We start from the raw sequence: 13,012 nt of genomic DNA on the forward strand, positions 1-13,012 counted from the left end.
TAATTAATTTTAAATATAATAAATATAAACAACTTTAAATAAAATATAAATAACTTTAAATATAATAAATATGATTAACTTGAAATATAATAATAAGAATTATTATTATTAATATTATTATTATTATTATTATTATTATTATTATTATTAATAAACCAGTGGATTATCTTGAACTTTAAACATAATTTACCTGACAAAAAAATAAAAAAGGTTAAAAAATAAGATATATATTTTTTAAATAATAATACATAATATATCCATATAAGCAAATAATATAAATATAATAAATCATAATAAATTAAATTCATTACAAATATACATTTAATTTTTATTAAATATATTAAAGGAGTGTGTTTTGAGGAGTATTTCAATATGCATACTTTTTAATATTATTATTATTATTATTATACCACCAGTGGATTTCCTTGAACTTTAAATATAATTCAGGTGGCAAACAAATAAAAAATAAAGGTTAAAAAAAGATAAATAGAAATATATAGATAAATTATGTATATAAATATATATATTTATTTTTAATATATATATTTTAAAATATTATTATTATTATTATTATTATTATGTATTTACTTACTTATTTCTTTTCTTTTCTTTGTCTTTGTGTGTTTTTTTGTTTTGCTTGAAGAATTTAAATGTTTCATATATTAATTAAAAAAATAAAGTATAATGAAACCGAACGCAGAACAAAAATCATTTCATCTTGATTCTCTTGTTAATTAGATCATTATTATTATTCTCAACCTTGGGGTCGGGACCCCTATTGGGGTCGCGAGATGATTTCTGGGGGTCGCCAAATCATTTTGGAAGTCAGCTCTGTCTCCACTGTGTTAAACTGTTCATGTGTTTTAGTCTTTTTGGTCATTTTGTGTCTTTTTTTTGGTCATTTTGTGTCTTTTTTGGTCATTTTGTGTCTTTTCTGGGTGATCTGAACTGTGGTTGTGAGATTGTGTTATCTATCTGCACTAGATAATAAATAAAAGAAGATGAATGTCCCAGCCTTTCTGCAGGCCACCTGAGAATAAAACCACATTATTATTTCTGATTATTATGATGAGTGATTATTGTCTCACCGACGATGGAGAGGATGACGACGACGAAGTCGAAGATGTTCCACCCGATGGTGAAGTAGTAGTGTCTGAGGGAGATCATCTTGAGCACACACTCCCCGGTGAAGAGCATGATGAAGACCAGGTTGATCCAGTAGAGGATCTTGTCCATGTCGGGCGTCTGGTCGTCCGTCTCCACCATCATGGTGACCATGTTGAGGCAGATGAGGATCATGATGACGATGTCGAAGGCCTGCCGCGTGATGAAGTCGAACACGCAGCCCTGGAAGGCGTTCTGGGGACGCGGGATGGGCTTCTGGGGCTTCTTGGAGCCCAGCTTCTTCATGGCGTTGTAGTACTTCTTCTGCTCCTCCGTCATGAAGATGTCCTGCCCTCCGAAGTAAAGGGGAGACAGAAAAACACACTACGTTATAACCTCAGACACACTGATCCTCTGAAAACACACTATGTTTTAACCTCAGACATGTTCCTCCTCTGGGTCTGATGGAAGCTAAAGTCGAAAGATGTGGTTTTTTGGCTAATTTTATCTCTTATTTTGGTCATTTTCTGTCTTACTTGGTCATTTTCTGTCTTTTTTTGGTCATTTTCTGTCTAACTTGGTCATTTTCTGTCTTTTTTTGGTCATTTTCTCTCATTGTTTAGTCATTTTGTATCTTTTTTTGGTCATTTTGTGTCTTTTTTGGTCATTTTGTGTCTTTTTTGGTCATTATACATCTTTTTTTTGTCATTTTCTGTCTTTTTTGTCTTTTTGTGTCATTTTCTGGTTGATTTGTGTCTTTTTTTGGTCATTTTGTGTCTTTTTTTGGTCATTATACATATTTTTAGTCAATTTGTGTCTTTTGTTGGTCAATTTGTGTCTTTTTTTGGTCAATTTGTGTCTTTTTTTGGTCATTTTCTGTCATTGTTTAGTCATTTTGTATCTTTTTTTGGTCAATTTGTGTCTTTTTTGGTCATTTTGGATCCTTTTTTGGTCATTTTGTGTCTTTTTTTTTGTCATTTTCTGTCTTTTTTTTCTTTTTGTGTCATTTTCTGGTCAATTTGTGTCTTTTTTTGGTCATTTCGTGTCTTTTTTTAGTCAATTTGTGTCTTTTTTTGGTCATTTTGTGTCTTTTTCATGAAGATGACTTGCCCTCCGAAGTAAAGGAGACAGAAAAAAAAACATCTGGTTATAACCTCATACACAATTATCCTCTGAAAAACACACCTGGTTATAACCTCATACATGTTCCTCCTCTGGGTCTGATGGAAACTGAGTCTAGAGACGGGTTTTCTGGCTAATATTATCTGTTTTTTTTGTTAATTTTGTGTCTTTTTCATGAAGATGTCCTGCCCTCCGAAGTAAAGGAGACAGAAAACACACCTGGTTATAACCTTGGACACACTCTTTTATCTGAGTCTGATGGAAGCTCAGTCTAAAGACGGGTTTTCTGGCTAATATTATCTCTTTTTTTGGTCACTTTGCGTCTACTTTGGTCATTTTGTGTCTTTTTTGGTCATTTTATGTATTTTTTGGTCAACTTTCTTTTTTGGGTCATTTTGTGTCTTTTTGGGTCAGTTTGTATATTTTTGGTCATTTTGTGTATTATTGGTCAATTTGTCTTTTTTGGGTAATTTTGTGTCTTTTCTTGGTCCATCTGTGCCGTTCATTGGTCACTTTACGTCTACTTTGGTCATTTGGTGTCCTTTTTAGTTAATTTGTGTCTTTTTTCAGCCATTTCACGTCTTTTTTGGTCATTTTTGTGTCTTTTTTTGGTCTTTTTGTGTGTTTTTTGGTCATTTAATGTCTTTTTTTGGTCACTTTTTGTCTTTTTGGGGTCAATTTGTGCCATTTTAAGTAATCATACATCATTTTTGGTCACTTTGTGTCTTTTTTTTGGGTCATTTTCCTGAGCAGTAATTTCTACAGGTTTTTGTTGTGATTCCTTTGTTAATAATTCCTGTTTTGGGTAATTTTCTGGAGGGAACATGTTGAGCTGTCAGTCAAAGGGTTAAATGTGTAGAAAGGTTCCTCTGCAGAGAACAAAAAGCTTCTCCTGTGTGTTGTTCTGATTTGTAATCAGCGGGCTGATAAAAGTGCTGATTCAGGGCAGCGTGAAGCCTTCTTCAGTCTTTTTAAAGACACATCATGTGATCAGCAATCAGCAGCACCAACAGGTGGAGTTACACCATCACAGCTCCTAAATTTAGGCTTCAACAGGGAACATTTCTCTCCAAAAACCCTAAAAACTCATGCTTTTCACCTCAGGGTTCACAGGTTTTCTGCAGGTTTTCTACATCAGAATTAAACAGCATTAAACGAATGTTAACCAGGTTTTTTTACATGTTTGTGCAGATTTTATTGCTGCAAAAAAGCTGAAAATTGTTCAACCTGCAGGACAGAAGATCTAAACCAGCTGTTCTCAACCTGGGGGTCGGGACCCCAATTGGGGTCGTGAGATGATTTCTGGGGGTCGCCAAGTCATTTAGGAAGTCAGCTCTGTCTCCACTGTGTTAAAGTGTTCCTGTGTTTTAGTCTTTTTGGTCATTTTGTGTCTTTTGTGGTCAATTTGTGCCTTTTTGGGTCATTTTGTGTCTTCTTTTAGTCATTTTGTGTCTTTTTAGGGTCATTTTGTGTCTTTTTAATCATTTTGTGGTCAATTAGTGCCTTTTTTGGTCATTTTGTGTCTTTTTTTAGTCATTTTGTGGTCAATTTGTGCCTTTTTTGGTAATTTTGTGTTTCTTTATTGGTCATTTTGTGTCTTCTTTTAGTCATTTTGTGTCTTTTCAGGGTCATTTTGTGTCTTTTTAATCATTTTGTGGTCAATTAGTGCCTTTTTTGGTCATTTTGTGCCTTTTTTGGTCAATTTGTGTCTTTTTTGGGTCATTTTGTGTCTTTTTATTATCATTTTGTGGTCAATTAGTGCCTTTTTTGGTCATTTTGTATCTTTTTTGGGTCATTTTGTGTCTTTTTTATCATTTTGTGGTCAATTTGTGTCTTTTTTGGTCAATTTATGTCTTTTTTGGTCATTTTGTGTCTTTTTGGGTCATTTTGTGTCTTTTTTTAGTAATTTTGTGTCTTTTTTTAGTAATTTTGTGTCTTTTTGGTCATTTTGTGTCTTTTTTGGTCATTTTGTGTCTTTTTTTAGTCATTTTGTGTCTTTTTTGGACAATTTGTGTCTTTTTTGGTCATTTTGGGTCTTTTTTAGTCATTTTGTGTCTTTTTTTAGTCCTTTTGTTTCCTTTTTTTGGTCATTTTGTTTCTTTTTTGTGATCTGAACTGTGTGTGTGACATTGTTGGGTCGTGGACAACATGCATGTTAAATTGGGGTCGTAACTCAAAAAGGTTGAGAACTACTGCTCTAAACAATCAGCACAGTTTGAAGATCAGAGTCACAGATTCAATATGTGACAATCTGCTCCTTCTGTTCCTCAGTTTCAGCTTCACATAAAGTTAAAAAAAAACAGTGTGTTTGTGCAGGACGTGACGTCTGTCTGCTGTCTGACCTTTCAGTATTAAATGTCACCACTTCACCAGCAGCTGGTCCATTAAAGACCCAGTTAATTCAGAAATGATGCATGAAAGAAAATGTGAATTAGGTTTAGAGTTTCCATCAAATAAACAAAGCTTTGTGTCATTTTATTTGGTAATTGTATCTCTTTTTTTGTCAATTTGTGTCTTTTTTTTTTAATTTCCTGTCTTTTTTGACATTTTACTTCTTTTATGGTAATTTTATGTCTTTTTTGGTGAATTTGTGTCTTATTTTGGTTAATTTGTGTCTTTTCTTGTCATTTTGTGTCTTTTTTGTGTCAATTTGTGTTTTTTTGGTCATTTAACACCTATTTTGGTCATTTTGTGCCTTTTTTTACTTCTTTTTTTGGTCATTTTGAGTCTTTTTTGACAATTTGTGTCTTTTTTTGGCAACTTTTACACCTACTTTGGACATTTTGTGCCTTTTTATGTCAATCTGTGTCTTTTTTTGCTCAATTTGTGTCTTTTTTGGTCAATTTGTGTCTTTTTTTGGTCATTTAATACCTATTTTGGTCATTTTGTGCCTTTTTTTTGACAATTTGTGTCTTTTTTTGGCAACTTTTATGCCTACTTTGGTCATTTTGTGCCTTTTTATGTCAATTTGTGTCTTTTTTTGCTCAATTTGTGTCTTTTTTGGTCAATTTGTGTCTTTTTTTGGTCATTTAATACCTATTTTGGTCATTTTGTGCCTTTTTTTTGACAATTTGTGTCTTTTTTTGGCAACTTTTATGCCTACTTTGGTCATTTTGTGCCTTTTTATGTCAATTTGTGTCTTTTTTTGCTCAATTTGTGTCTTTTTTGTTGTTGTTTATTATGTCCACATCATAACTCATTCACAAAAACACCTCAATAGAGCATTAAAACTATATTATGCACAAAAGTTCTCATCCCAAGAGAAATGTGTTGATGCAAAGCTGACTTCTGTGTGTGGTTTATGATATTAATGATGATATAAATGGACTGGATCAGTGTGAACTCGTTCCCTGCAGCTGATTCTGAGTCTTTACTCTCTAGAAACATCAGGATCAGAGCCGGAGGAGTCTCTCTGTCTCATTAATCAGCTGATTCTGACACATTTACTCCTCCTCCTCCTCCTCCTCCTCCTCCTCCTCCTGCTCCTCCTCCTCCTCCTCCTGCTCCTCCAGGATCAGAGTTAGAGGGAACCTTCCAGACTGACTCTCTCCTTCAGTGAGTCATTCAGCCTCACCACATCATCATCATCATCATCATCATCATCATCTCTCTGTAACTCAGCTGTGGCTCTGATCTGATAAATCTAAATCTGATGTCTCAGAGCGTCACACAACAACAACAACAACAACAACAACAACAACAACAACAACAACAACGACGAGGAGCAGAGCCATTTTACGTCTTTTACGTTTTGGTCATTTCGTGTTTTTTTTGTGTCTTTTTTGTGTCTTTTTTTGACAATTTGCGTTTTTTTTTTGTCAATTTGTATCTTCTTTTGGTTATTTTGTGTCTTTTTTGGTTATTTTGTGTCCTTTTTTGGTCAATTTGTGTTTTTCTGGTTATTTCACATCTTTTTTGGTCAATTTTGTGGATTTTTTTGGTCATTTTGTGGATTTTTATGGTCATTTTGTGGATTTTTTTGGTCAATTTGTGTCTTTTTGGGTCATTTTACATCTTCTTTTGGTTGATTTGTGTATTTTCTTTGTCATTTTACATCTATTTTGGTCAATTTATGTATTTTTTGGTCAAATTGCGTCCTTTTTTGGTCATTTTGTGTATTTTTTTGGTCAATTTGTGTCTTTTTTTGTCATTTTACGTCTTCTCTTGGTCATTTTACGTCTTTTTGGTCAATTTTTGTCTTTTTTTTGGGTCATTTTTTCTGGTCATTTTACATCTATTTTATTCAATTTGTGTTTTTCTGGTTATTTCACAACTTTTTTGGTCAATTTTGTGTCTTTTTTTGGTAATTTTGTGGATTTTTTTGGTCATTTAGTGTATTTTTTTGGTCAATTTGTGTCTTTTTGGGTCATTTTACATCTTCTTTTGGTTAATTTCTGCATTTTCTTTGTCATTTTAGATCTATTTTGGTCATTTTGTGTATTTTTTTTGGTTGATTTGTGTATTTTCTTTGTCATTTTACATCTATTTTGGTCAATTTATGTATTCTTTGGTCAAATTGTGTCCTTTTTTGGTCATTTTGTGTATTTTTTTTGGTCAATTTGTGTCTTTTTTTGTGTCATTTTTTGTATTTTTCTGGTCATTTTACAACTATTTTATTCAATTTGTGTTTTTCTGGTTATTTCACATCTTTTCTGGTCATTTTGTGTCTTTTTTCAAAGTTGCAGTAACAGACTTTGAGTAAAAACTTTCATGCATCAATTTTGGTGTTTCCATGAGACTTTGTGTGACTTTTGACAGAATTAGCATATTAATTCTTGAGCTATGGCCGAATATTTCTTTGTGAACTCTCTACTTAAGTGAGCATTCTTGTAAAAAAAACAATATTTTTTAAATATGCATATTGGAGGAGATTAGGAGATTAAATCCCAGAAATATTAAAGCTTTAGAGAGTGTTTCTCAATGCAACTTATCTTCTTCTTCTGCTGGTTGAAGTTGTCGATGATGACGCCGATGAAGAGGTTGAGGGTGAAGAAGGAGCCGAAGATGATGAAGATGACGAAGTAGAGGTACATGTAGAGGTTGACTTCATACTGCGGCTGGTCCTCCACCTGCAGCAGAGGACACACAACATTAATGTTTCTAGAAAGCTTCATAAGGTGTTTGTTTCTGTGACAGACTCACGTTTCTAGAGTCCACGGCAGCGTACATGATGTCCATCCAGCCTTTAAACGTCGCCTGGAAACACACAAAACAAGAGGTTTTAGTTTTTATCTGTTAGCTTGGGGATACAACAGAATTACCTCATATATTACTGAATCTTTGCACTTCATAAGAGTCAGAAGTTGTTATAAAATCACTTTTAATTTTTAGTTATTAACGTCTGGATCTGAAGTTATTATCAGAGAAACTAGCTGAGCAGCTCCAGATCCTTGATAACATGCCAAACCGCCTTGGAAAAAACACTGAATTTTACCTTAAAACTGCTTTATTCATAGTTTTTACCAGTTTAACCCATTTACGCCGGGAAAGCATTACCGCATTTCTACCATTGAAACCGGGAGCGCTGTTGCGTTATTCTACCATTAAGGCCGGGACAGCAGATATGTCATATTTTACGTCTATTTTGGTAATTTTGGGTCTTCTTTTGGTCAATTTATGTATTTTTTTGGTCCAATTGTGTCTTCTGTGGTCATTTTATGTCTTTTTTAGGTAATTTTGTGTCTTTTTCTGGTCAATTTGTGTCTTTTTATTGATATTTTACGTCTACCTTGTGTCTTTTTTAGGTAATTTTATGTCTTTTTTGGTCATTATACATCTTTTTTTTGTCATTTTGTGTCTTTTTTAGGTCATTTAGTGTCTTTTTTTAGTCATTTTGTGTCTTCTCTATAGAATCTCTCTGCAGAAAACCTCCCGAACAATAAAGTAAATCCACCTTCTCTGTCTTTTCTCATTATTTTGCCCGAGAGAAACTTTAAAAACGTTGCTCACCACTTGCAGCAGAGCCAGATATCCGGCGCCGACGTTGTCGAAGTTGATCTTGACGTTCTTCAAGCGGGAGCTGTCGTTGACCAGGTTACTGTCTTTTTTTGGTCAATTTATGTATTTTTTTGGTCAAATTGTGTCTCTTTTGGATATTTTACCCGTATTTAGGTAATTTTGTGTCTTCTTTGAGTCAATTTGTGTCTTTTTTGGATATTTTACATCTATTTTGGTCAATTTGTGTCTTCTTTGGTAATTTTGGTAATTTTGTGTCTTTATTTGGTCATTTTCTGTCTTTTTTGCTCATTTTCTGTCTTCTTTTGGTCATTTTATGTCTTTTTGGGTCATTTTCTGTCTTTTTAGGCCATTATACATCTTTTTTGGTCAATTTGTGTCATTTTTTGATTATTTTACGTCTATTTAGGTCAATTTGTGTTGTTTTTTGGTCAATTTGTGTCTTTTTTTGCTCATTTTGTGTCTTTTGTCGTCATTAGACGTCTTTTTTTGTCATTTTCTGTCTTTTTTTTCTCGTTTTCTGTCTTTTTTTCTCATTTTCTGTCTTCTTTTGGTCATTTTTTTGGTTATTTTACATCTATTTAGGTCATTTTGTCTCTTTTCCACAGAATCCCTCTGCAGAAAACCTCCCGAACATTGAAGTAAATCCACCTTCTCTGTCTTTTCTCGTCGTTTTGCCTGAGATAATGGTCCGTCTGGTGCTCACCACTTGCAGCAGAGCCAGGTACCCGGCGCCGACGTTGTCGAAGTTGATCTTGACGTTCTTCCAGCGGGCGCTGTCGTTGACCAGGTTGAGGCAGTCGGTCCAGTTGTTGACCACGTCGATGGGGAAGATCTCGTCCGTGGTGGTGTTGACGCAGTAGTAGTACTTGCCGGCGAACAGGTTGACGCCCATGATGCTGAAGATGAGCCAGAAGATGAGGCAGACCAGCAGCACGTTCATGATGGAGGGGATGGCGCCCAGCAGCGCGTTCACCACCACCTGCACAGACACACAACCTCAGAACGGAGCCTCCACCTCAAACGGCTTCATATTTAGATCCTCAGAGGCTCTACAATCATCTAATCACTTCACTGCTCTGAGGGGACTCCTGATTGGGCTCAAGCTGCAGCTACGGCTCTAACTATGATATAACACAGATATTATTCAAAGGTGTGTTTAATAAGTCAAGTCTGCACACATAAAGCTCCATAAAACAACAGAATCTACAGAGAGAGAGAGTCTAGGAACAGTTGGAAAGAAGAAGAAGGTGAAGAGTTTTTACATTTGATAGGTAAAAAAGCAAAACAGAAAAAAACCTTAGAGAGGCGGGATGGAGTCACAACATTTTGTTTGACTGTAAATGAAAAAAGACACACAACAAAGAAAAAAATTACAGGTCAAAGGCACCAACACGAGCAAAACAGTCAGAGAGAAACAATGCCTGCAAAGAGTTAAAATCCAAGTGAGACAATGTGAAGAAAAGTCATGCAGATAGAAGAACTTTTAACCAGCGTGCACAGAGAAACGTGGAGATTTACATTAATCAGACTAGAAGATGTTTATGTTTTAGTGGATAAAAGCAGCGTGGCGTGCTCTAGCTGCTGAATTATTACTGAGCAGCGTTCTGCCGCTGCTGCAGGACGGCCTTACCCTCATGCCCTCGAAGCGAGACAGCGCCCTCAGGGGCCGCAGCGCTCGCAGCGTCCGCAGAGACTTGATGGCGGTGAGCTCAGAGTAGCCTAGCGCGTTAGCCACCAGGCTAACCAGGGACACCTGGGGGACAGGTGGGACAGGTGGGACAGACGGGACAGGGATAAAGAGATTATCAACAACTTAAAGTCTTTAAAAATGAGTGACAGGAGCAGCTCAGGTGTGTCTTTTATTGGTCATTTTGTGTCTTCTTTTGGTCATTTTGTGTCTTTTTTGGTCATTTTGTGTCTTTTTTTGTCCTTTTGTGTCTTTTTTTGGTCCTTTTGTGTCTTTTTTTGTTATTTTGTGTCTTGTTTTGTCATTTTGTGTCTTTTTTTTGTTATTTTGTGTCTTTTTTGTTATTTTGTTTCCTTTTTTTGTCATTTTGTGTCTTTTTTTGTTATTTTGTGTCTTTTTTTTATGTCCACCAACTTGCAAAATTTGTGGCACTAAGGAAAAAGTGAATCAGTGAGTTTCCATCAAATAAAAACACAGCTTTGTGCCATTTTTGGTCAATTTGTGTCTTTTTTGGTATTTTGTGTCATTTTGTGTCTTGTTTTGGTCAATTTGTATCTTCTTTGGTCAATCTGTGTCTTTTTTTGGTAATTTTGTGTCTTTTTGGGGTATTTTGTCTCTTTTTTTAGTCATTTTGTGTCTTTATTTGGTAATTTTGTGTCTTTTTTTTTGGTCATTTTGTGTCCTTTTTTTTTTTTGTAATTTTGTGTCTTTTTTTGACCATTTTGTGTCTTTTTGGGTCAATTTGTATCTTCTTTGGTCAACCTGTGTCTTTTTTTGGTCATTTTGTGTCTTTTTTTGGTCAATGAAGTTAAAGTCCTTAAAATGAATAACAGGAGCAGCTCAGGAAACTGTGAAATAAGGGTTAATGCTGCAGGACCTTTAATTCCTCTTTAAGCGAATTTAGAAATGTTGCATTCAAGAAAAAGTGAGTTGATCAGTGAGTTTCCATGAAATAAACAAAGCTTTGTGTAATGGGTAATTTTATCTCCTTTTTAGTCAATTTCATAGTCATTATATGTCTTTTTTTGGTCATATTACGTCCTTTTTGGTCAATTTGTGTCTTTTTTATGTCCACCAACTCTGAAGTGTTTCACCAGCCACGTCTCTGTTTTCTCCTGTAACTAACTTATCTCTGCGTGATTAACGTACGTCTACAATGAGGAAGTCGAGCCAGCACCAGGCGTTGGTGAAGTACTTGACGAAGCCGTACGCCACCCACTTCAGCAGCATCTCCAGGATGAAGATGTAGGTGAAGACCTTGTCGGCGAACTCCAGCACGGTTTTAATGGTCCTCCTCTGCTCGATGTAGATGTCCTCAAAGGCCTGGAGGGAGAAGAACGAAGGGTTAATAGATTAATCTGAAGTTATAATGATTCAGACTGATCAGAAGTTATCATGGAGACTGACCAGAGCTCCGCTGCTCAGCAGGATCATGAAGATGATGAAGGACTCGAACCAGTTGTGCTCCACGATGATGAAGCAGGTTTTTCTGAGGTTCCACCAGCTCTTAAAGTGCTGATCGTCCTCGTTGATCTGGCAGCACTGGAACCTGCTCACACAGCCTGAAACCAGTCCAGTCATGAGACGTTAGTGAAGATGAGATCAGTCAGAGATTACTTGGCTTTTCCAGATCTCTCTAGATCTATATCCATATCATTCAGCTGATAATGGTGTCTTTTTTTGGTCAATTTGTTTCTATTTTTGGTCATTTTGTGTCTATTTTTGGTCATTTTGTGTCTATTTTGGTAATCTTGTGTATTTTTTTGTTCATTTTGTTTCTTTTTTTGTTCATTTTGTGTCTTTTAAGTCCAATTGTGTGTGTCCAAAATAGCAGTCGAAGCAAATGTGAGGTGACATTTATGGCATTATAGAAAAAATGAATCAAGGTGAAGGTGATTGCATGATCAGTGAGTGATTACTTGGCTTTTCTGCAGCCACATGCATGCAAAATCTAGTCTAACATCTGATCTAATTTCCTGAAAATTGTAAAAAAATGCATGATCCTATCCTGTGATATTTTATTTCTATTTTGCACACTCTTTTTAGTGTCTTTTTTGGTCAATTTGTGTCTTTTTGTGGTTGTTTTTATGTCCACCAACTCCTAAAAAATAACAGTCGAAGCAAATTTGTCTTTTTTTTATTAATTTCTGTCTTTTTGGTCAAATTGTGTCTTTTGTTGGTCAATTTGTGACTTTTCTGGTCATTTTTTTTCTTTTTTTCGTCATTTTGTGTCTTTTTTTGTGTCATTTTACGTACATAATATGACTATAGAGAGACAAAAAACAACCAAAAAATACATGAAAAGAATAAAAAAATGTTTGTCCACAAACTCCTAAAACATAGCAGTTGAAGCAAATGTGTGTCTTTTTTGCTCATTTTGTGTCTTTTTGTTGCTGTTTTTATGTCCACCAACAAATGGCAGTCGAAGCAAATGTGTGTCTTTTTTTGGTTAATTTTACGTCTTTTTTTGGGTCAAATTGTGACCCCAGGTGAAGATGTTTGCATGCTTTTCTGCAGCCATATGCATGCAAAACCTAGTGCAACATCTGATCTAATTTCCTGAAAAGTGTAAAAAAAATAAATGCATGATCCTATCCTGTGATATTTTATCTCTATCCTGCAGACTCTTGCAGGGGAACTTGCAGATCCAGAGTTGCTCTGGAGGTGAGTGTGTCAGGTTACATTACAAGCAAAGACTCCTTTTCTTTCTGTCCTGCTGAGCATTTGCAGCCACTGTCACTCAGCACCTTCCTTCCTCGCTCTGTCCCACTTTCTTTCTCCCACCGTTCGTTCCCACCCATCACCCTCTCGTCCCGCTCACCCTCTGTGAAGCAGGCCTCGGGCTCCAGCGACTCCTCGGGCTCCAGCTCCACCGAGTCCACCCCGTCTCCCGGGGGGCGGATATCCACGGTGCTGCCCTCCGACGAGCTCAGACGCTGGGGCTCTACATCGAGCTTCTGCATGGTTGAGGGAAGAAAGACGAAAAGACAAAAAGTCACAACCCGGGACGCCAGAGCGTCGGGGGTTAAAGGAGCCAACCTTCTGAGCCGGTTACCACTGTGATTCTCCGCTCACATGTGCCTCGACTATCCACCCAGGCACTCATAGCTCACAGAGTTGGACTCTTTAATATCATCATCA

The 13,012-nt window shown here is 35.9% G+C and overlaps 1 protein-coding gene across 1 annotated transcript in view; it reads right to left on the reverse strand.

Annotated features, from left to right (window-relative positions):
- Nucleotides 1–13,012, reverse strand: part of LOC131962693 (sodium channel protein type 2 subunit alpha-like) — a 65,809-nt gene that overhangs the window by 1,778 nt on the left and 51,019 nt on the right. The window contains 8 exon segments of the mRNA XM_059327688.1: nt 1,089–1,464; nt 7,158–7,295; nt 7,369–7,422; nt 8,888–9,163; nt 9,815–9,937; nt 11,021–11,194; nt 11,279–11,433; nt 12,693–12,828. Coding sequence (XP_059183671.1) covers nt 1,089–1,464; nt 7,158–7,295; nt 7,369–7,422; nt 8,888–9,163; nt 9,815–9,937; nt 11,021–11,194; nt 11,279–11,433; nt 12,693–12,828 — 1,432 coding nt within the window.

Source organism: Centropristis striata, chromosome 24 (assembly GCF_030273125.1).
Source record: "Centropristis striata isolate RG_2023a ecotype Rhode Island chromosome 24, C.striata_1.0, whole genome shotgun sequence".
In the NCBI taxonomy this organism is placed as follows: domain Eukaryota; kingdom Metazoa; phylum Chordata; class Actinopteri; order Perciformes; family Serranidae; genus Centropristis; species Centropristis striata.